This window comes from Leopardus geoffroyi, chromosome D1 (assembly GCF_018350155.1).
Source record: "Leopardus geoffroyi isolate Oge1 chromosome D1, O.geoffroyi_Oge1_pat1.0, whole genome shotgun sequence".
In the NCBI taxonomy this organism is placed as follows: Eukaryota; Metazoa; Chordata; class Mammalia; order Carnivora; family Felidae; genus Leopardus; species Leopardus geoffroyi.
In genome coordinates, this window is record NC_059329.1 from 76,576,092 (window position 1) to 76,601,654 (window position 25,563).

Here is a 25,563-nt window from a genome sequence, read left to right on the forward strand (position 1 = left end):
CTCCTCTATTTTCCCAGAAACGCAAGCACATCTAGTATCGCACTGCTAAACCATAGATAAAAATGCAAAATAGGGGATGCCTGGGTGGCTCAGTCAGTGAAGTGTCCTTCAGCTCGGTGAGTTCAAGCCCTACATCGGGCTCTGTGCTGACAGCGTGAAGACTGCTTGGGATTTTCTCTCTCTCCCTCTGCTCCTCCCCCACTTGTACTCACTTTGTCTTTCTCTCAAATAACTAAACTGTAAAAAAAAAATGCAAAATAGGACAGACCTACTGGAGCTGGTTTTCTGACCCTGATCCACAGTCAGCATCAACTTGGGGTAACAGCTGAATTACAAACTTTAGGCAGATAGTAAGGGTTGGTAAGAAGTAGTGGGAGAGAGATATTAGGGGCATAAAATATGGTTAAGAAGGAAAAATACCCTTGGTATACAGACCCAGATGAGGAAAGAAAATGGAGATAGTAAAATTTACGTAATAAAGGTATGAATTGTTTAAAAATTCAAGTACAATTAACATACAGTATTTGTTTTAGGTGTACAATGCAATGATTAAAGAGTACTGTACATTACTCGGTGCTTATCATAAGTATATTCTTAACCTTCTTCACCAGTTTCACCCATTCCTTCCCCCCAACTTCCCTTTGGCAACCACCATTTCTCTGTTTTTAGGAGTCTGTCTTTTTTTGTTTTTCTTCTTTCTTTGTTCAGCTATTGCTTCTAAACATGAGTGAAATCATACGGTATTTGTTTTTTTCTTACTTTGCTTAGCATTATATCTGGATCCATCCATGTTGCAAATGGCAAGATTTCATTCTTTTTTATGGCTGAATAGCATTCTGTTGTGTGTATATATATCACATATATATGTATATTTTTACTCTAAAGCATTTTAAAAATTTCTTTTAAACTTTTAAAATTTATATTCAAGTTAGTTACCATACAGAGTAGTCTTGGCTTCAAGAGTAGAACCCAGTGATTCACCTCTTACATGACGCCCAGCGCTCATCCCCAGAAGTCCCCTCCTTAATGCCCGCCACCCATTTTACCCCCCACCTCCCTTCCAGCAACCCTCAGTTCTCTGTATTTAAGAGTCTTTTATGGTTTGTCACCCTCTCTGTTCTTATCTTATTTTTCTTTCCCTTCCCCTATGTTCATCTATCTTCTTAAATTCCACATAACAGTGAAAGCATATGATATTTGTCATTCTCTTGTATTTGTCTTGCTCTGAAATCCTATGATATTTCTGTTTCACTTAGCATAATACACTCTGGTTCTATCCATGTTGCAAATGGCAAGATTTCATTATTTTTGGTGGCTGGTAATAATCCATTGTATACATATACCACTTCTTCTTTATCCGTTCATTAGTCAATGGAGATTTGGGCTCTTTCCATAATTTGGCTATTGTTGAAAGCGCTGCCATAAACATTGGGGTACATGTGCCCCTATGCATCAGCACTCCTGTATCCCTTGGATAAATTCCCAGTAGTGCTGTTGGTGGGTCATAGGGTAGTTCTATATTTAATTTTTTGAGGAACCTCCACACTGTTATCCAGAGCGGCTGCATCAGTTTGCATTCCCACCAGCAGTGCAAAAGCATTGCCTTTTCTCTGCATCCTTGCAAACCTTGGTTGTTTCCTGAGTTGTTCATTTTAGCCATTCTGACAGGTGTGGAATGGTATCTCAATGTGGTTTTGATTTGTATTTTCCTGATGATGAGCAGTGTTGAACATCTTTTGATGTATCTGTTAGCCATCTGGATATCTTCTTTGGAAAAGCATCTATTCATGTCTCCTGCCCATTTCTTCACTGGATTATTTGTTTTTTGGGGGTGTTGAGTTTGATAAGTTCTTTATACATTTTGGATACTACCCCTTTATCTGATGTGTCATTTGCTAATGTCTTCTAGGTATTCCTAGGTATCTTACGATTTTTGGTGCAATTGTAAATGGGATCAATTCCTTGATTTCTCTTTCTGTTGCGTTATTACTGGTATGTAGAAATGCAACTGATTTCTGTACATTGATTTTATATCCTGAATAAATTTGCTGAATTCATGTATCAGTTTTAGCAGTTTTTGATGGGGTCTTTTGGGTTTTCCACATAGAGTATCCTGTCATCTGCAAAGAGTGAAAGTTTAACTTCTTCCTTGTCAATTTGTATGCCTTTTATTCCTTTTTGTATGATTGCTGAGGTCAGGACTTCCAGTACTATGGTGAACAATGGTGGTGAGAGTGGACATCCCTGTCATTTTCCTGACCTTAGGAGGAAGTTCTCAGTTTTCCTCCATTGAGGATGATATTAGCGTGGATCTTCCATATATGGCCTTTATGATGTTGTGGTGTGTTTTTTCTGTCTCAGTTTTTGTGAGGGTTTTTATCAAGAAAGGATGCTGTATTTTGTTAATACTTTTTCTGCATGTGTTGAAAGGATCATATGGTTTATCCTTGCTTTTATTAATGTGGTGTATTATATTGATGGATTTGTGATTATTGAACCAGTCCTGCAGCCCTGGAATGAATCCCACTTGATCATGGTGAATAATTCTTTTAATGTATTGTTGGATTCGATTTGCTAGTATCTTGTTGAGAATTTTTGCATCCAGGTAATTAGCCTGTAAATCTCATTTGTGGTATAATTCTTTGTCTGCTTTTGGAATCAAGGTAATGCTGGCTTCATAGAATGAGTTTGGAAGCTTTACTTCCATTTCTATTTTTTGGTACAGTGTGAGAAGAATAGCTTTTAACTCTGCTTTAAATGTCTAGTAGAATTCCCCTGGGAAGTCATCTGGACTCAGGCTCTTTTTTGGGGGGATATTTTTGATAAACGATTCAATTTATTTGCTGGTTATAGGTCTGTTCAAGTTTTCTGTTTCTTCCTGTTTCAATTTTGGTAGTGCATGAGTGTCTTGGAATTTTTCCCTTTCTTCCAGATTGCCCAGTTTTTTGGCATATAATTTTTCATAGTATTATAATTGTTTGTATTTCTGTGATGTTGGTTGTGATCTCTTTCATTTGTAGTTTTATCTGTTTGGGTCCTCTCTGTTTTATTTTTGGTAAGTCTGGCTAGGGGTTTATCTATTTTGCTTATTAAAAAAAATTTTTTTTTAACGTTCATTTACTTTTGAGACAGAGACAGAGCATGAACGGGAGAGGGTCAGAGAGAGGGAGACACAGAATCTGAAACAGGCTCCAGGCTCTGAGCTGTCAGCACAGAGCCCGACGTGGGGCTCAAACTCACAGACTGTGAGATCATGACCTGAGCCGAAGTCGGCCGCTTAACCGACTGAGCCACCCAGGCGCCCCTATTTTGCTTATTTTTTAAAAAACAATCAGCATTTAGTTTCATTGATTTGTTGCTTTTGTTTGTTTCTATATTATTTATTTTTGTTCTCATCTTTGTTCTTTTCCTTCTTCTGCTGGCTTTAGGCTTTATTTGATGCTCCTTTCTAGCTCCTTTAGGTGTTAAGGTTAGGTTGTATATTTTGGACTTTTCTTGCTTCTTGAGATAGGCCTCAATTGCAATGCACTTTCCTCTTAGGACTGCCTTTGCTGCGTCCCAAAGGGTTTGGACTGTTGTGTTGTCATTTTCATTTGCCTCCATGTATTTTTTAATTATTTAATTCCATGGTTAATCCATTCATTCTTTAGTAGATGTTGTTTAACCTCAATGTATTTGAGGACTTCCCAAACTTTTTCATAAGGTTGATTTCCAGTTTTACAGCATTTTGATCTGAAAATACGCATGGTATGATCTTTCTGTACCTGTTGAGGGCTGACTTGTGACCTGATATGTGGTCTGTTCTGGAGAATGTTCCATGTACACTTGAGAAGAATGTATTCTGCTGTTTTAGGATGAAATGTCCTGAATATATATGTTAAATCCATCTGATCCAGTGTGTCATTCAGAGCCATTGTTTCCTTGTTGATTTTCTGCTTAGGTGATCTGTCTATTGCTGTTAAGTGGGGTTTTAATAATACCATAATATTAGGGGACTTTATCAATGAGTTGCTTTGTTATTAATGGATTTATATATGTGGGTGCTTTCAAGTTGGGGTTATAAATTCTTACAGTTGTTAGATCTTGATAGACCCCTTAATTATGATATAATTCCCTTCTTTGTCTCTTGTTACAGTCTGTGTTTTAAAATCTAGTTTGTCTGGTATTAATATGGCTACTATGGCTTTATTTTGATGTCCATTCGCATGATAGATGGTTCTCCATTCCCTCACTTTTAATCTGCAGGTGTCTTTAGGTCTAAAAAGAGTCTCTGTAGACAGCATGTAGGTCTTGTTTTTTTATGCATTCTGATACTCTGTCTTTTGATTGGAGCATTTAGTCCATTCACATTCAGAGTGATTATTCAAAGATAGGAATTTAGTGTCATTGTGTTACCTGTAGAGTTGGTGTTTCTGCTGATATTCTTTGGTCTTTTCTAGTTCCTCTTAAAATGTCTTGTGGGGCTGGTTTAGTACCCAAAAACTCCTATATTTTTTTTGTTTGGGGAAACTCTATCTCTCCTTCTTACTGACTGATAGGCTCCTGGATAAAGAATTCTTGGCTGCATATTTTCCCATTCAGCACATTAAATATTTTTTGCCAGTCCCTTCTGTCCTGCCCTATTTCAGTGGACAGGTCTGCTGCTATCCTTATGTGTCTACTCTTGTAGGTTAAGGACCTTTTGTCCCTATCTGCTTTCAGATTTCATTCTTTATCTCTGTATTTTGAAAGTTTCATGTCATGGTGTTGACCTGTTGATGTTGATTTTGACCAGGAGTTCCCTCTGCCTGTTGGACTTCCCCAGGTGAGTGCAGTTTTTAGCAATAATTGGTTCAAATAAACCTTCTGCCTGTTTTTGCTATGTTTCTTCTTCTAGGACTCCTACGATATGGATATTGATTTGTTTCATGGAATTAATAAGTTCTCTAAATTTCTCCTTATGATCCAATAATTTCCTTTCCGCCCTTTTTCAGCTTGATTATTTTCCATAATTGTATCTTCTGTATCTCCTATTCTCTCCTCTGCTTCTTCAGTCCTTGTTGTGACTGTATCCAGATGGTTTTTACCTCTCAGTTACACCATTTTTTTTTTTTTTTTTTTAAATTTCAGCCAGACTAGTTTTTAGGTCTTTGATCTCTGCAGCAAGGGTTCTCTGGCATCTTCTATGCTTTTTTCAAGTCCAGCTAATAGTCTTACGAAAGTTATTCTAAATTCTTGTTCAGATATTTTGCTTATACCTGTTTGTGGAGAGGCCCACTGCATTGGTTCAGAGTCAGTCTTGCTCCAGTAAACAAACAGTTGCCAGGCATGGAGCAAGAGGGGGGATGCGGGGCAGGGTTTGGTGTAAGCAGTTCCTGCTTCCACTGGGGGCTGCTGTGCTGCTTTCTGAAGCCCCACTGGGTTGCTGTTGGGGTGAAAATGACACCACCCCAGTCTTTGGTCCCCAGACCGGGGATCTCAACCCCTCAGTATTCAGGCAGCCCTCACAGAATAGCAAGGGCAGCCAGCTTGCCTTGTGGCATAACTCTCTTGTTTTTTTCTTTTCTTTTCTTCTTTTTCTTTTCTTTTTTATGTTTGTTTATTATTTTGAGAGAGGGAGAGAGAGAGAGAGAGAGAGAGAATGAACGAACACGAGCAGTGGGGGACAGAGAAAGGGAGACATAGAATCTCAGGCAGGCTCTAGGCTCCAAGCTGTCAGCACTGAGCTTGACGCGGGGCTCGAACTCAAAAACCGTGAGATCATGATTTGAGCCAGAGTCAGACATTTAACTGACTAAGCCACCCAGGTGCCCTTCCTGCATTTTTTTTTCTTGGGTGTGTGGCTCAGATTTAAAAACCCAAAGTCTTCATGGACCAGGCACCATGCAGTCTGCTGCCTCCTCTGGGGTAGAGCCTTTCTGCACTGTGTCTAATGTCCATTGTCCCCGAAAATACACCTGCACAGTGTGTGGAATCCATGTGTAGCACCACTAAAAGCAGGAAAGGTTATTGTCTCTCTTGATGTGCCTCTGTCCCCTGCCAATGAAAGGCCTTTTGCTGGTGCCTGCAGGGTCTTTTATCCTTGGGGAGGCTCTATACTTTCTTCGAAAAGTACTCCAGGAAGCAGGGGAATGTTCTCTCCCAGTGTGTCATGGAGGTGTCTACACCACATTGTGCACTCTGGGATCAGCTCCCTCCTCCCCAGGGGTGCGCACCATACCTCTGCTCCAGAGAAACTCTTAAACTCCCCAAACCTCAGAGTTTGAGCTCTAAACACTTCACACACACACACAAAATATCTGTGATGTTCACTACTTCTCATTCCCCAGTCCGTGGTCTAGAGATATTTTCCTCTTGTGAGAACTCAGTGCTGCCCTTTCTCAACCCCTCTCTCTTTCTCTCTCTTTTGTCTCTCCACAGAAAGGGTTCCCTCCTCTCTGCGGCACTACCATTTTTCTCCCTCCCCCCATTCACTTCCATGCACCTTGCACCCGCCCCTCTGTCTCCCTCCAACTATGCAGACACTTCTGCCAGTCCACAGATCGACTTCTCTGGTGTTCCAAGTGATCCGACCTCAATACGGTTGAGTTTGAGGGATGAGGAAAGCCCAGGGTCCTGCACTTCTGCATCTTAACTCCCTATACCACATATTCTTTTCTCATCTGTGTTTAAACACCTCAGTCGATTCCATATTTTGACTATTGTTAATAATGGTACAATAAACACAGGGGGTGCATGTATCTTTTTGAATTAGTGTTTTCATTTTTTGGGGGTAAATACTCAGTGGAATTATTAAATCATATGGAAATTCTATTTTTAATTTTTTGAGGGGTCTCCATACTGTTTTCCTCAATGCCAGCACTGTTTTACATTCCCATCAATAGTGCATGAGGGTTCCTTTTTCTCTATATCTTTGCCAACTTTTGTTATTTATTTTTGACTTTAGCCATTCTGACAGGTGTGAGATGATCACATTGTGGTTCTGATTTGCGCTTCCGTGATGAGTGATGTTGAGCATCTTTTCAGGTGTCTGTTTGGCATCTCTGGGTTTTCTTTGAAAATATGTCTATTCGTGTCTGCCACCCATCTCGTTATTGCTTTATTGTTTCGTTTTTGAGTTGTAGACATTCTTCATATATTTTGGATAATAACCCAGAAAAGGGATGAATTTGATACATGTTTTCTAAGTGGATGAAGCAGGTCACCTGAGGACTTGGTTGTCTCTGGGAAGACCTCTCCTCTCTCTGGAGAGACTTTTTCTGGCAAAGTCTCCCAGAAGTATTTGTTAATTTAATTTGAACTGCTACCTTCCTTATTTACCACAACAAAGGTATCTCCTTCCAGATTTCAACTTTGCTGCCTCTTTTTCATTTGCATTTGTATTTACTCTGCGGTCAGCTGGCAAGGAACAGTTTGGAAACCTGCTGAGCCCTGCTACTGTCCTTGCTCCTGAGCTCTGTATGGATTTAGCTCGGAACTCAGTTCTTACATGTTGGGGGCATACTCTATTCATTTCTATAATCCATCTCCCTGTCTAGTCTGTTTTCTCCTGTATAATGCCAGAGGTGTATTTTTTAATCTAGTCATTTGTTGTCAGCTGTTTTTGCTAAACAGATGGGTAGGAGGAGACTGCAGAGCTCCTCTTTTGGGGCATTCCTTTCATTTCATGGTTTTTGTTGTTGTTGTTGTTTTTGGTACAAATCCCTGTGTGATATGTATTCCATATTAGCACATAATTAACAGCCAGACAACCTGACATGGAAATTCAACAAGTAGCTCACCAATGTACGTAGTTGGCAGACACTCCTGTCAAGATAAGTTTTGAGGAAGTATTTTGTAGATTTCCATGAATGCTCAGCAATTGTCAGGGCCAAGAATACTGCTAATGATAGTATAGATGCCTTTTTTTCCCCCCAGTCTACATGAAGAAATCTGTTCTCACATTTGCCCTATGATGTGAAGACTGGAAAGGTTGTATTATGCCCTTCTTACCATAAGACCAAAGAGGGACTTAGCCTCCTGTGCAAGGTCATTCCCCACCTTTTAGTGAGGAGGGGAACAGCATGGGAATTGCCTTGTTTTCTCTACAGGGAACTTTCTCCAAAAAGTGCCTTGGTATTCACTAGTGCCAGCTAAGAGGCAGGGGAGGATGAGGCTCTGTCTAGCAAGGGAAGGTCATTGCAACTTTCCTCTTGAGGAAGAGTGTGAACGTTCTTGAATTCAAGGCAAAGCCCAAGATAAACTGCTTCATTTAGTATGCCATTTGGGCTTCATATTATTTTATTAAACAGTGGCATAATACATGTCGATTCACATGGTTTACATTGGAAATGAATTCTTGTATATAATTGGGAAAGGTACCCTGGTGTCCCTTCAGAGGTCTTTCTTCATCCAGGTAAATAGAAATTCAATATTCCTTCATAAGTAGTATTGTTGAACCACTGCATTACTTTGTATAGAACTCTGAGGGTTTTATCTGTTAACAGAAAATCGAGTTCTTCATAGAATATTGACTGATCTTTTAAGTGGATGGGACACTTGATAGGGAAGGGAGGGCATTCTTAACCAAAGTCATGAATAAAGAGAGGTTGTACCTTGTGAAGAAAATTTCTGATGTGAGCCCTTGATTCAGTGAGTGACTTTGACAAGGAGTGTCAGTTACTCTTTGCATTGTTCATTCCTCTCAAGCAGTTTTTATGTTTGACTGGATGTTTAATTTTGCATGGTATTGTATTAGAAATTAGATACATGTTAAAATACCAATATGTACTAATGGCATGCAAAATTCCCATAATTCTCCGCATATAGCTTAAGAGGCAGGATCTCATTTGAGTGCAGGGCCTACAAACATGACTAAATGGGAATTGGGTTTTCTTTAGCCGTAAAGGAGGGTAGATTTTAGACGATTGCAGAGTAAATACATTATTTGTGTCGGATAGCCTATGGGAACGTGAACTAATTTGAACCGATTATAATGCAGTCGATTTAAGCAGTAAATCATGTGCTTATTAAAAGGACTGTGCTTGACCTAATTAATTTTCACATTACTATTTCTCCTATTCTTCTGTCCGGCTTTCCTGTTAGTTACTGATCTGCCCTATGGTTCAAACTTGCTATCCCAATCTTTTTTGTGGATGAAAAGCTGAGAGGGGTTCATCTTGCTCTTTTGGCTGCCTTGTGTAGATCTCATGAACTGGGGATTGGTGGAGGAAGACCCTTGAAAAGGGTCATCATGTTTCACTTGTTTCCAGTAACTATATTATCTGCAGAAAGATGTCATTTGACCACCTGAGTTTTCAGTCTATATTACTTAGTTTCATGCATTCATTGCTCATCATGAACTCTGGGCTGTATTACTGTAGCACTTGTGTAACTATAGCCCTCCTATTCTGAAGATAGTATTAGGGAGAATTCATTTATTCAGTAAATAAATAGATGGAGTAAGCACTTACTTTGACTTTACCTCTTCCAGATACTAGGTATACTGACTTAAATAAGACTGATAAGTTCCCTGCTTTCAAGATTTTCTTGCTTCTGGTAGGAGGAGACAGTCATTCAGCAAAGAGCTAAGACAATTTTGGAGACTTACTTGCTTTGATAAGAGAATAAGCTAAGTGATTAGCAGTTAGTAGCTACTTTATATAGGATGGTCAGGGAAGGTCCAGGTGAAGGAGACCACTGAGCAGGTGCAAGAATGTTGTGTTGGGGGTTTTATTTACTGCACACGCAGCAGATGTTTAGCGGTTGTAGCAGTTAGGAAGTGCAGGTGCCACTTGAGGGTGAAAGTGCTGGGCCTAGAGGTACCAGCAAAGACCAATTCCTTCTTCCTTGGCAGGGAGGTCTGAGAAAGCAGGCTCAGCCAGGACCAAAATCCTAGAGACTCCAGTGAGTAGTGTGAGGTACGTGGTCCTATGTTGAAGTGCTGGAGTGTAGGGCCACTTGGGTCATCCAGGTGGGGAAAGTCTCAGAGATTGGTAAAGAACTAACATATAGGGCAGTCAGGATAAAGATTCTTGCTTGCTTGCTTGCTTTCTTGCTATCTATCTATGCTTTAAATTTTAGTTGACATATAGTGCAATATTGGTTTCAAGAGCAGAATTCAGTGATAAATCACTTAAATGCAACATCCATTGCTCATCACAAGTGGCCTTAATACCCATCTCCTTTCTAGCCCATCTCCCACCTACTTCCCTCCAGCTCTGTTGGTTCTCTGTAGTTAAGAGTCTCTTGTGGTTTGTTTCCCTCTTTCCTCTCCCCCTGCTTCCCATATGTTCATCTGTTTTAATTCTTAAATTGCGCATATGAGTCAAATCATATGGTATTTGTCTTTCTCTGATTGACTTATTTCGCTTGGCATAATACATTCTAGCTTCATCCACATTATTGAAAATGGCAAGATTTCTTTTTGATGGCTGAGTAATATTCCAGGATACATATTTTGATAAGGATGCATGAGGACAGTCTGAAATAAGAATTTAGAGTGCGGGCCCCTGCTCATTGCTGCTATTTTCATTTTCCCAGAAACCTTTCCTATAGATTGACTAAAAACAGTTCAGGTGCCAAATGGTCTAGGAATGTGCCTAGTACTGGACTAAGCAAAAGTGTTAGGAATAGTAGCCTGTCATATTTTACTCCTAAAAAAGGAAGTGTATTTTTTGTTGGTATTGGTTTAGTGGTTGTCTATCCACACACACTGTAATAACTTTGCAAATCATCTACCGCTCTTTGCCGAGTTTTTTTCCAGTCTTACATGAATTTATGATGAACTTTCAACAGAAGTCAAACTTGTGTAAATGTCAGAGAATTACCTATTTTGGAAGAATGTAAAAGATCGTAGGATGTTTGCTTAGAATTTAGAGTAATATAGAAAAGTTTGATTTATGGCTTGAAAGCATTTAAAAGAAGCTAATGAATATTTTAAAACTAAAAGAAAATACTGAAATTTTAGGATATCGTAGAAAATACCCTTGGTCCAAAAATTGTTTTTAATCTACACTTTAGTATCTAAATAAGCTGTTACTTGGCTGTACAACTTTAAAAAGGTTAAACAGAAATGAATGTTCTTTGAATGAATTTGTAGGGGAAAAGAAGTTGGGTACACGTTAAGTGCCTGTAGAAGTGCTGGCTGTTTCTGTCTGTGTGTTAGCTCCATTTTGTTTTCCGTTCAAACGTGAGCTCCAGTGTTTCCGCCTTTGAAACTGTTTTCTGACTATGGCAGACAGCAATCTGTTTTTCTTTCTGCTTTCATAGATCATTGCACTTCACTGAATAAGGTGTGTGCGTGCATGCTGTCTTCCTGGCTCAGGCATTTGACCCGAGGACAAGGACTTGGCCACATTAATTTTGCCGTGTGGGTTCCCGTAGCCAACACGGTGTCACACAGATGATAGACAATCCGATACTGATGTGAAGGAAACCTCATTAAACAAAATACTAGAATATCAAGTTTCCATTTCCTGACAACATTGGAAACCAAGGAGTTCACTCTATTAGCTTTGACTTTGCATTTGAATTGGGTGATCCTAGATTTAAGTGACAGATCACAGATCACTGTGCCCTATCTGCATGAGCCAGCCCACCTAAACCCTACCCCTGGGGTCGGCCCTTCTGTGAAGATTCTGATTATATTTGGCATGTTGGTGGCATAATTCCTTTTGTAAAAGAGGAATAGATAGGGATGTGATCATTTTATTTCTTAGTTTATGATGTGTTATCAAAGCAGTAGTCTGCACAATACTTTTGCTTCGTTCAGTCATTCATCTTTCACTCGTTCACTTTTTCCTCCCTTTGCCTTTCCTTTAGGAAAACACTACCACATACCTTATGTGGGGCTTTAAATTTGTATGTGTCTTTGGCTAATAGCTATAAAATTGTTTTAAATGTGTGTATTTTTAGTTTGTATACATTACAGACTCTTTGGCTTTTTTACCGTAGTCTCAAAACTATTTTAAAATAACTTTAAAAAAATTTTTTAATGTTTATTTTTGAGACAATGCGAGAGACAGAGTGCAAGCAGCGAGGGACAGACAGAGGGAGACACAGAATCCGAAGCGGGCTCCAGGCTCTGAGCTGTCAGCCCAGAGCCCAATGTGGGGCTCGAACTCAGGAACCATGAAATCATGGCCTGAGCCGAAGTCAGACGCTTAACCGACTGAGCCACTCAGGCGCCCCATATTTTAAAATAGTTTTAATATTAAAAGAAACTATTAAGAATGGCACAAAAAAATCATACACTCTTTGCCCAGATTGTTTTTTCTCTCTCTACATAATGTGTTTACATATGTCTGTACTTAAGCACATGATTCTTTTGAATCCTTTGAGAGGAAGTTGCAAAGATCATGACTGACTCTACCCTTAAATACTTCAGTGGATATTAGTGAAGAACAAGACGCTTAAATATACATGATCAAGCCTCAAAATCAGGAAATTGAACATCAATACAATACTGTTATATAATCTACAGTTCCAGTATCACCAAGTTCCTACTAATCTTGGGCATAGGATTTATTTATTTTTTTTTTGCTCTCAGCCCCATGCCAGGATTCTGTCTCATATTTATTTTTTATGTCCCATTGGTCTCTTTTAATTGGCAAATGTTCCTCAGTCTTTACTTTCCATGACATGGGCATTTGAAAGAGGACAGGCAGTTATTTTATAGAATGTCCCTTAAATTGGGTTTGTCTGCTTTTCCACATAAGGGTCCCCTGTGTGGGTATGTATTTTTCTTTTTCTTTTTCTTTTTTTAGCACTGTAAGCTCTCTTCATTTTGCTATGTCTGAATCCGGTTCGTTGTTTGTGCCTGCTACATGGAATTCTCCAGTGAGGTCTGCCATTTGGGGTGAATTGGCCAGGCTGGTGGGAAAGCAGCCAGCAGACTTTCCTTGGCATCAGGAGAGGATCCTGATGGGGGCTATGTGACACTGGAAATCAGCACACACCTTTGATACAGGCATCAGGGTCCCTGCCTTGCTTTGGGCTGATGGTTGAGAAAGCAAGTGTCTGAGGCCCAGTATTTCTAGGGCAGAAGGAGCGATTATGCTTGTGAAGATAAGGCATGATGGAAGTTGATTTTTTGATCCTGCCTTCCTTCATGCACTTAATAAACCAGTGATTACGGGCCTCGTCTGCTCATTGGAGCTCACCTTCTGGCGTATCGAAAATCAAAAAGAAAGGATTAAATTGAAAGCTCTTCCTCCAACAGATGCAAATGTTTCACAATGAAAGGTTCAGATAAACAGTTTGACAGTGTTTTTCATTGTGTTAGTGAAGCACCCTTACAGAAAATTATGCTTCTGACTCTTTACCTAAATACAGAGATTTCCATTTCTTTCTGGTTTCTTCTGAACTTCACCAACAGGGAACATAATTTTTGCATTGTTCTCTCCATAGTTCGTAAATAATTTTGCATGCCACTTTCCTCCAGTGGAAATTATTTTGTATATATTTTTTCCCATATTTCACAACCTGCATATTTGTCACTCTTAATGACCATAGTAAATTACATCAGGCTGATCTACTGTAATTTACGCATTTCTCTTTTGTTGTAAATTTAGCTTGCTCCTAGTTTTTTGTGAATATTAGAGAAAAAATCCTTTTTTAAGGGAGGATATATAACAGCTTCTTCGGTTAAAGTAGTTTTGACAGGTTGTTTCATCTAAAATTGTTCATTCTAACATGTGAAAAAGGTTGCATTCCTGTGGAGAAAACACACCCTGCCTTTTTAAGGGAGAATTGTTCCTTGCTTATGTTTGAGCGTCCATTTATAATGGAAAGATAATTAGTAGAGATGGCGCTGATATATTTAGAGTTTTCTCCATTGAATACCTTCCATGTATTATTAGGAAATAGCACATTTCTAGTGGAGAATAAGAGAGTGATGGACAGTACAGCGAAGTTCCAAGGCTGCAGTGTGACTGCTCCCGACTCCCAACTGTCACACTCATTCATTGGCCTTGATGCAACTGGATGGTCTCTCAGTTCTTGCCTTTTGAGAACCAGTGGAGGAATGTGCCACTCTTTGGCAGAGGACAGTCAGCTCCCTTCCAGCATGGAGACCTGATGAGTTGTCAGAACTTCCTTACTCTGGAAGTACCTGGAGCTGGCTCCTCGCGCAACTGCTCTGAGCATGTACTGAAGAGGGAAGGAAGGATAGACCATCAGGAGGAATTGAAATTCGTCTACAGTCTCTATGGCACCCCATCCAGAACCTTCTGAGCATCTAAGGATAAGTCGAATTCTTAGGCAAGCTCTTCCTTCCCCTTCTCAGCAGAGACAGTGTTGAGAGGCACTTGGTAGAGGTGAGGTGGAGGCCTGTGATCAGCTGGTGGTTGCAGAGACTATTTCTAAAGAGAGCAAAAATCTCAGGATTTGTGAGTAGGGCAGAACAATTGAGACCATGCCATTGTTCACTAGGTTCTGTGGGTACCTTCAAAGATCCTGGGGCTGTTGCTTCCTCCAAGTTATTTGTCTTCATATATCTTAGGAAGGTTTTGTTTTCATGTACAGAACTTTCTTTTCTTGTTCCTTGAGGGCAGGATTTTGTAGGTCCGGCTTATTTTATCTCCCGTTGCCTTGTGTGGAGCTTGTATCAAAAAAAGTACTCAAGAGAGGTGCCTGGGTGGCTCAGTCGGTTGAGTGTCTGACTTCAGCTCAGGTCATGATCTTGTGGTTTGTGAGTTCTAGCCCCACATCAGGCTCACTGCTGTCAGTGTGGAGCCGACTTTGGGCTTTTCTCTGCCCCTCCTCCACTTGGCGCACACACTCTCTCAAAAATAAACATTAAAAAAAAGTGCTCAATAAATAAATATTGGTTGTATGATTTTGTGCACTAAGGATATTCTCATGTGGGCAACTACTACTCTTCTGTTAAGAGGAATGTAGAAGTGAGGAGCAGCTAGATAAACCAAAGTCAGGGAGGAGTAGAGTGCAAAGGGGTGTACCTGGGCTTTGCAGCCAGGAAGAGGGAGATCCTCATCCCAACTTTACTACTCCCTGTCTTAACTTGGTTGACCCATTTATGTTCTCTGAACCTCAGCTTTCTCACCTGCAAATGTGGATCAGACCACTTTACTCACAAAGCATGTGTAAGGTTTATTACTCAAAGTAGACAGTTAAAAATGTTTTCTTCCTCCTTTCCCTGCCCAAAGGGTGACAATAGAAAGCCAACAGAGGTCCAGTTAACGTGTCCAAGTGTTGTCAGGAAGTAGATCCCTACATTCATGTTACCCATAATCTGAAATGTGCCACATACTGCTTCTATCTCTCCATACCAGTAGCTAATGCCATGAGTGCTTCAAACAACATACATACCCTTTGGTTCTGCTTTGAACCTCTTCACTAGTAACTGTGTTTTTTGCCTCTACAGGATTTATGAACGTGTGATAGACCCTCCTGAAACCAACCTTCCCCCAGGAAGCAATGTATGGCTTGGTCAACGCAATCAAAAGCATGGCTTATTCAAAGTAAGCACTTCTTTCTACTTCTGCCATGTAGTTTTCTGTGTGCTTGACAAGAATAATTGTCAGAACAATTCTATGAAGTAGGTGCTTTGAAACTAGGCAGAGTTGAGTGATTTGTTCAAGATTGCATAGGATGATGCATAGTGTAAATCATCCTCCACATGTTTCTGACTGACCTAATTCTGGGAGACAGGATAATCTTCAAATTGGCTTCCATTCTCAGAATCTTGGGGTGCATGGACACTGAGCTTTTGCTTTTCTTATCTATAAAGAGAGTAATACAATAACTGTGTTATTATACTTTATAGAAACAGGATACATTGATAAAATGAAGAAGTTAAAAACTTCATGAAATTTTAAGAAAGTCTTGTTCTTCAATAGAATGGCAGACTTTTGCTTCTGGCATTGTGGTAGAATAGATATTTTAAAAAAATTCTGCTTCAGAATGCCTATAAATGTTGGATACGATGGAACAAAAATCTTTGAAGACCCATCATTGCACTTATAAGAAAGGAAATTCTTAGAGGCCAAATATGTGGAGAAAAGTGAAAACCAGAGGGAGGGATGTCTGCCAGTACTAAGAATTTGAAAATGTCTTTTCTGTTATTCCCATTTGAGTGAGATATACTTGACCTATAACACTTTGTAACTTTAAGATGTATAACTTTTAGATTTGATAGACTTGTATGTTGCAAAATGATTATCAGCAGTATTAACCAATACCTCCCTCATCTTACATAATTATCATTTCTTGTCATGAGATCATTTAAGACCTACTCTCTTAGCAAAATTCAATTACATAATACAGGATTAGGCATTATAATGACCATGTTGTACATGAGATCCCCAGACCTTATGTGTGTTATATCTGGAAGTTTGTATACTTAGACTAGCATCTCCCCATTTGCCCCAGCCCGTGGCAACCAGCATTCCACTGTCTCTCTGAATTTACATTTTTTGGATTGTACGTATAAATGGTATCATGCAGTATTTGTTTGTCTCTGTCTTATTTCATTTTGCATAATGCCCTTCGAGTCAATTTGGAAATGTTGAAAATGGCAGGATTTTTTTTCCCTCGTGGCTGAATATATTCTATTGTATATGTACCACAACTTTTTTAGCCATTCTTCTGTTGACCTATACTTAATTTTTTTTTTTGTTTTATCTGTTGTGAGTATTGTGGCAATGAATAGAGGGGTGAAAATACCTCTTTGAGGAAGTGCTTTGATTTCTTTTGGCTATATACTCAATAATACACCCAGATGTGGGATTGCTGGATGGTATGGTTGTTTTATTTTTAACTTTTTGAGGAATTTCCATAGCTATACTAGTTTATATTTCCACGGTGTACAAGGGTTCCTTTTTATTCACACTTATTATTTTGTCTTTCTGATGATAGCCATTTTAATATGTGTGAAGTGATATTTCATTGGGGTTTTGATATGCATTCCCAGATGATTGGTGTTGTTGAGCACCTCATGTACGTATTGACTGTTTGCACATCTTTGGAAAAATGACCATTGAGTTCCTCTGCCCTTTTATAATCAGCTTTTATTTGTTTATTTGCTGTTGTGTCATATGAGTTTTTAAATATGTTTTGGTTATTAACTTCTTATCAGATTGCTGATTTGCAAGTGTTTATTCCCATCCCATAGGATGCCTTTTAATTTTGTTGATTGTTTCCTTTGCTGTGTAGAAGTTTTTTGTTTGTAGATCCACTTATTAATTTTTGCTTTCATAGCTTATGCTTTTGGTGTCCTATCCAAAAAATAATTGCCAAGACCAATGCCAAGGAGCTTTTCCCCTGTTTTCTTCTAGGAGTTTTATGGTTTCAGATCTTGTGTTTAAGTCTTTAATCTCTTTTAATTTTTTTGTGAGTGGTAATACAGGAATCCAATTTGTTCTTAATGCGGTTATCCAGTTTTCCCAAAACCATTTGTTGAAGAGACCATTCTTTCCTTATTTGTCAAGGAATAGTTGATGATATGTGCAGCGGTTTATTTTTGAGCTCTTGATCCTGTTCCTCTTGTCTATGGTTTTTTCTTTTCTTTTTTTTTTTTTTTTGCCAGTATCATACTTCTTTGATTACTAGACCTTTGTAGTCTACATTTGACTCTTGAACAGAAGGGGTTTGAATTACATGTGCCTACTTACACAGGGATGTTTTTCAATAAATGCAGTACAGTACTGTAAGTCTATTTTCTTTCAGGATTTTAACATTTTTCTTTAGCTTTATTGTAGGAACACAGTATATAATACATAAAGCTTACAAAATATGTGTTGTTTATGTTATTGGTAGGATTATAGTCAACTATTAGTAGTTAAGTATTGGGGGAGTCAGAAGTTACTAACCCCTGCATTGATAAAGGGTCTAATGTAGTTTGAAATCAGGAAATGTGATGCATTTAGCTTTGTTCTTCTTTCTTAGGATTGATTGCTTTGGCTCTTAGGTCTTTTGTGGTTTGAAACAAATTTTTTCTTTTTTGTTTGAAAGTGCCAGTCAGATTTTGATAGGGATTGCACTGAGTCTGTAAAAGGGTTTTGGTAGTATGGATATTTAAACAATATTCTTCCAATTCACGAATATGGATATCTTTACATTTGTGTCTACTTCAATTTTTTTCTTTTTCTTTTTTTTAATCAAAGTCTTATAGTTTTCAGTGTACAGATTTTTCACCTTCTGGTTAATTTCCTAAGTATTACATTGTTGTTGATGCTGTTGTGAATAAGATTCTTTTATTTTTCAGATATTTCATTGTTAGTGTATGGAAATGCAACTGATTTTTGTATGTTGATTTTGTAACCTGCAGCTTTACTGACTTCATTGATTAGTGCTAAAAGTTTTTTTGTGGAATATTCTATGCTCAATTTTCTGAGTCTTTTTATTATGAAGGGAGGTTGTATTTTGTCAGTTCTTTTTCTTCGTCTGTGAGATGATATGATTTTTTAAATCTCATTCTATTAGGGCGAGTCACATTTATTGATTAGCATATGTTGAACCATTTTTTTGCATTCTAGGGATAAATCTGCTTGATCATGATGTATGATTCTTTAATGTGTCATGAATTCAGCTTGTTAATATATTTTTATATCTATATTCATCAGGGTTATTGGCCTGTAGTTTTCTTGTAGTATTATTCCCTGATTTTGGTATAGGATAATGCTGGTCCTCTTAAATTAGTTGGTGAATTTGGGGAAGACTCAAATTTGGAAGAGTTTGAGAAGGATTGGTGTTAAATTATACTTAAGTGTTTGGTAGAATTCACCGATGAACCCATTTGGTCCTGGGATTTTCTTTTCCTTTAAAATTGAAGGTATAATTTACATAAAGCATAAGTCATTCCTTCCAATGTGCAGTTTTGAGTTTTAGAAAATTGATAGAGTCACATACCCACCATCATAGTCAAGATAAAGGACAATACCATAACCTCCCCAAATTCCCTTGTAACACTTTTGATTCATCTCTTCTAATCCTGAATGGCTAGTAACCACTGATCTATTGTCTGGCCCTATGGTTTTGCCTTTACCAGAATATTCTATAAATGAAATCATATATATATATGTATGTATGTTGAGGTTCACCCATGTTATATGCATCAATGATTCTTTTTTTTTTTTTTTTTTTTAACGTTTATTTATTTTTGGGACAGAGAGAGACAGAGCATGAACGGGGGAGGGGCAGAGAGAGAGGGAGACACAGAATCGGAAACAGGCTCCAGGCTCTGAGCCATCAGCCCAGAGCCCGACGCGGGGCTCGAACTCACAGACCGCGAGATCGTGACCTGGCTGAAGTCGGACGCTTAACCGACTGCGCCACCCAGGCGCCCTTCAATGATTCTTTTTTATGGTACTCTAATTCTGTAGTATGGGTGTACTACAGTTTGTTTATCCATTCCTCAATTACTAGGCATTCAAGTTATGAGTTTTGGCCATTTACGTATAAAGCCACTAAAAATGCTTGCACATAGGTGTTTGTATGAACACAAGTTTTCTTTCGGGTATGTATCATTGGGATTGCTAGGCTGTTTATGAAGCGTATGTTTAGCTTGATAAGAAAATGCCATTGCATTTTCCAAAGTGGCCATACTATTTTGCAGTGCTACAATGATGCGTGGAAGTCCCAGTTAGAGCTTTAAATTTCAACAGTCTGTGCAGGATGGGAAGAATGTCCTAGATCTCATGCAAGATTGGAAGATGGAGCAGAAACTTCTAAAACCAAGCCACAATTTAGAAGACTACATCTCTAGCCAAGGGTGGACAGAAGCGTCTACTACTTAGCCACAGGAAGCAATCCAGTAACTAGTCTTTCTCCACCTCAGTTTCACACAGTTCTGTAATGAGAATTTGAAACCACAGTCCTGCTATCATGCAGCCTGGAAATTTGGATTTATTTTGCCCATGAAGTTCAAGAAACTGTCTTAAAGCATTCCTGGATTGGGAACCTTGGGATTCTGGATGAAGAAAATACAAATTATCTTTGGAGAAGTTTTCCTTCTATGCAGACCTCACAGGATTCCCACAGATTAAGATCATGCAAATAGAATTTTAAGTCCTTATGAGTGAGAGTTAGAAGAAGTAACAAACTTTGAATTAGCCCTCAAAGGGCTGCAGAAATTGAAATTACAAGAAAAGAAATTTTGAAAATCCTGATGTTTTAAAATGTTTAATGCAACAAAATAACCAATTGTGATGACTAGAGAGTATAAATATGATGAGGGAGATCTGAACCAAAAAGAAGTTCCAGAAAAGAAAAATATAGGTATTGAAGTAAAAGAAAAAACCTCAACCCGCTAAACAGTAAATTAGACACAGGTGGGGAGAGCATTTGTAGGTAGAAAATATTGTCAAAGTAATTACCTTAATAGTGGGAAGCTAAAGAGAGGGAAATAGAAAAAAGCTTAAAATGTAGAGAAGAAATATAGAAAAAAAATGTTACATATGTGTTTAGTGTGTTTATATTCATACATATATATTTGAAAAATCCAGAAGATAATAGAAGGGGTTATGGGCTCCATTAGAAGTATGATGGCTAAGAATTCTCTAAAATTGATAAAACACTAATTCTGATTATAGCAACTATAACGTAATCAAAGTATATATTAGCTATTGTTGTCTATCAAGAAACTGAGCTATTTTTTAAGCTTCTGAGTTTTTTCTTTAGATCACAATTCTTATTTTTTTATTTTTTATTTTTGAGAGAGAGAGAGACAGAATATGAGCAGGGGAGGGGCAGAGAGAGAGGGAGACACAGAATCTGAAGCAGGCTCCAGGCTCTGAGCTGTCAGCACAGAGCCCTACGCAGGGCTTGAACTCACAGGCCAAAGTCTCATCTCATAATCTCATTAGAGATTATTAGCCAAAGTCTGATGCTTAACCAGCTAAGCCACCCAGACGCCGCTACATAACAATTCTTTGTGTGATTAGATGATTTTTCTGGTCTGGCCTGGCTATGCTATTATCTATTGGGCTCTCACATGTCTGTGGTCATTTGGCAGATCAACAGGGGGCAGGATGATCTAAGATGGCCTCTTGACATCTCTGGTTGTAGGCTGGCTGTTGACTAGTGTACCTCAGTTCTTCTCCATATGGTCTCTCATTCTCTAGTGGTCTAGGGGCTTATCCACATGACAGTCTTAAGAGTCCAAGTGTAAGAAGACAGCAAGCCTGAGCTTATCAGTACTTTTCAAGGCTCGGCTTGCCTTACACAGTGGCTAATATTTTATTGCCCAGAGCAAGTCATAACCAAGAGCCAAACTCATAGTCCATCTCTTGAAGGACTTTTCTGTATATTGTTGCAAGGATATGGATGTGAGGAAGGGAAGAAGTTTGGACCATTTTAATCTATTACACAAGCAAGATAGCCACACTTAGACATATTACTGGAATAGTAGAACCCCCCAAAGACACAGAAAAGGTACTAACAATAGCTCCTAAAAGGTAAATTTTCCACAGAAGAATAACAGATTGAACAGCTGGCTTTTAATCAGTAACAGCAGAAGACAGTGATAATAGAAAGAATTTTTTTCAAAGTTTTCAAAGAAAATCACTCCCAAATGTAGTAGCATATATCCAGCTTAATTCTCATTTGAGAATGAGCATGAGATAAGAACTTATAGATAAATAAAACTGTTTTATGACCAACAGGTGCTCGTTAAAGAAACTTTGCAAAAGAAAAGACATACAAAATACAAGGGGGAATTGGTGAACAAATGGGGAGTATACACAAACCTTAATCATTACTTGATTAAATAATTGCCCAATTTTGGAAAAAATAAAATTAAAAATATTACAAGACAAAATGCTGGGGCTATCTGATTTCAAAGTACTATAAGGCCTGTATTTAGAAAATGAATAGAGAAATTGGCTAACTATATTAAATTAAGTTCACATGTTAAAAATTCACCAACACCAAAATAAAAATATTACTTCCAGATTTAAAATTTTTTTTAAGGTTTATTCATTTTTTCAGAGACACAGAGAGGCTGTGGGGGGGGGGGGTGGAGAGAGAGAGACACACACACACAGAATCTGAAGCAGGCTCTAGATTTTGAACTGTCAGCACAGAACCTAACAGGCACAGGGTTCGAACTCATGGCCTGTGAGATCATGACCTGAGCTGAAGTCCGATGCTTAACCAACTGGGCCACCCAGGTGCCCTCACATTTAAGTATTTGAGAAAGAGATATTTGTAAAAAGTTCTATCAACCCTGAGGCACCTGGGTGGCTCAGTTGGTAAAGCAAGCAACCATTGGTTTTGGCTCAGGTCATGATGTCATGGTTTGTGAATTCTACCCCTACTGGCAGTGGGAGAGCCTGCTTGGGATTCTCTCTCCCTCTCTCTGCCCCTTTCATGTGTTCTCTCTCTCTCTCTCTCTCAAATTAAATAAATAAACTTTACCAAATAAAGTTCAACCCAGAATAAGGCAAGAAGAGAAAAATTTTTAATATAAACTAGATATAATTCCAGTGCATGATATGTACTAACAAATTAAGTGATTTACACTTACTGGGTAAAAGTCTGAGTACTATATTGGATTCATAAAACTCCAATCCTGATGTATATTGTTTATATTGAAACAATAAAAAATAAAGATTTATTTTTTACTTTTATGGCCATTGCTGGAGCACCAGTGGCCAAAAGGAAGTTCAGTCCCTTTCTGACTTCTGACTGGAGCAAGGACCATAAAAGGCATTTCAATGCACATTCCCAAATTCCCACGAAGATGGTCTTCCTTTCCTTCCAAAGAACTGAGACAGAAGTACAACATTTGATTCATGCCCACCCGAAAAGGATGATGAAACACAGGTTGTGTGAGGACACTACAAAGGTCAGCAAACTGGCAAAGTAGTCCAGGTTTACAGGGAGAAATATGTCATCTCCATTGAATGAGTACAGCAAGAGAAGGCAGGTGGCACAGTGTCCACGTGGGCATCTACCCTAGCAAGGTCTATCACTAGACTAAAACTGGATGAAGACTGCAAAAAGATCCTTGAACGTAGGAAAGGAAAAGGGCAAATGTGAGGTAGAAACAACTGAGAAGATGCAAGAATAAAGTAATCTTCTATGTAACTTTAAACAAAAACTGTGAAAATGAAGGGAAAAAAAAAAGGGATTCATAAATGTTGGTAGTGAAATGCCTAAAAAAAAAAAGAAAAAGAGAAACAGGCCAAATGAAAGAAAAAGGAGCTGTAGAATGCTCTGGCATGATCAAACTTCAAGGCACCCAAAGTTACCACATAATAAACAATTTTAAAGATGCATACACCTGATATGTAACTTAAATATACATTGCAGCATTACAGAATACTCTGGAAGGATGGTGTTCTCACTACAGGGTGCTAGGTCAACTGAATATCCCTATGGGGAAATACTAATCCTGGACTCTATTTCCCACTACATGCAAAATCAATTCTGGGGGATTATAGATGTAAATTTGAAAGGTAAACCAGTAAAGCCTAAAAAGATAGGATAGAAAAATATCTTTATGGCCTTGATGTAGGAAAAATATTTCTTAAATAAGTTATAAAATAACTACAAAGAGAAAGTTTGATGTACTTAAAATTTGCAAGCCCCCCCCCCCAATATGTAAGAGAGTAAAATAGAAACTATCCAATTAGTTCTATCCTACAAAGGCCAAAAAGGCAGAAAAATCGATGAGTAAAGTATCCAATTTGAGATGTTAGCAAATGGAAATAAATAAAAGAAAGAAGACATGAAAAAATAAACATATAAGAATAGAAATGAAAATAAGGAGTAGGATACAATAGACAAGATCTAGAAAAACACAATTTGATCATTTGAAAAGACAAATCTGGAAGTTTGAGCAAGAAAAAATGAGAGAAAGCATTAAAAAAACAAAATACTGCAAATACTAAAACAGTAATTAATCATTGATTTTATATAATAAAATGGAAAATTAGAGAAAAATGGGCAATTTCCTGAAACTATAAATTATCAAAATGGACTTTGGAAATGAAACATGGTCTTAGAATCAATAAAGTATTCTAAGGAATTCATGATACAAAATCTGTATTAGTTTTCATTGCAAAGCAAGTTTATTCAAAGCTTAGTGGCTTGAAACAGTAAGTATTTAGCTCACAATTTTGTGCATTGGTGCTTTGGGTTGGGCTGAGATGACTGATTCTTGTATTCTGAGGGTTCACTCATGCAGTTTGAGCAGCTTCTGGTTTTCTGGGGACTGGCTATACTGGAATGGACTTAGCTGGGATGGCACATCTCTCCTTCATGTGATCTCTTATTTTCAGCAGTCTAGCCTGATCTTTATAAGTCAGCTGATGAGGGTTTCCAGAGCTGGAGTAGAAATATGCAGGGTCTTTTGAAGCCAAGGCTGAAAACTTGCACATTGTATTTTGTTGCATTATATTGGCCAAAGCAAGTTTTAAGGCCAGACTCAAGGATATGGGAAATAGATTCCATCTTTTGATGGGAAATACTACAAATTCCCATTGCACAGGGTAGCAGCCTGGTAAGGAGCAAAGGATTGTGACCGATTTTCACAATTTACCATGTCTCTCCACCAAACAACCACTGGCTTCAGACAGTTTTACAGGGGAGTTTTATCACATCCAAGGAAATGATTCCTATCTTGTATAAATAATTCTTATGGAGAAGAGAATAAATGAAAATATCTCCCATCTCATTTATGAAGATAGTTGAGCATTCAACTCTTGATTTCTGCTCAAGTTGTGACCCCAGGGTCATGGGATTAAGCTCTGCATCAGGCTCCACGTTGAGCCTCAAGCCTGCTTAAGATTGTCTATCTCCATCTGTCCCTCTCCCCAGCTCTCATGCATACTGTCTCTCTCTCTCTCTCTCTCTCAAATTAAAAAAAAAAAATTGGAGTTTTATAATACAATGTACTTTTGAACACAGATTAGATTAAAAATTCTAAAAAAAAAAAATAACATAAATTAGCAATCCAAATCTAGCTGTGTGTGTCTGGATGTGTGTGAGACCAAGTTGGTGATTTCAACAATGCTAAACTACTTTTATCAATACATCGACTAATACAAGTCACATTAAACAGAAAAATCTATGGTTATCTCCAGAGGCAGAAAAAGCACTAGATACAATTCAGTACTGACTCATGATAAATTCTTAGCAAAATAGGAATCGAAGGAAACTTCATTAAACTGAAAGTGTGCATAAAGCAAACATACAAAACCAATTGTTCTTATAGTTTAAATATTAAGAGAATTCCTGTTATAATCTGGAATCTTACAAGAATCTTTATTACCATAATTTATTTTCAACATGATAGTGTAGGTCCTTCTGGCAGAAAAACAAATCCCAACCCCCAAAATGTCCCCACGCGCCCCTCAAAACACAAGGGTTAGTAAAAAAAAAAATAGTGAGAAATTATATAATGGTTTGCATAGAAAATAGAATTCACAAATTATTACAGTTACCAAGATTGTTCTGAAACAGTGCTGGATATAAAAACCAGAGAGAAAATCAATTGCATTGCTGAAAAAAGTAGCATCAACAAAATGCAGTTAAATAGAATATTTCATTTATAAGATCAAAAAATTTATAAAGTGCTTAAGGATAAAAATATATGTATAATGATTATGGAAAAAATATAAAATTTTATTAAAAATCATT

The 25,563-nt window shown here is 38.1% G+C and overlaps 1 protein-coding gene across 2 annotated transcripts in view; it reads left to right on the forward strand.

Moving 5' to 3' along the window:
* Positions 1-25,563, forward strand: part of NELL1 (neural EGFL like 1) — an 879,943-nt gene that overhangs the window by 157,231 nt on the left and 697,149 nt on the right. For both annotated transcript variants that reach the window (XM_045484781.1, XM_045484782.1), the window contains exon 5: positions 15,344-15,440. In XM_045484781.1, the coding sequence (XP_045340737.1) occupies positions 15,344-15,440 (97 nt within the window). The remainder of the gene's footprint in view (positions 1-15,343; positions 15,441-25,563) is intronic.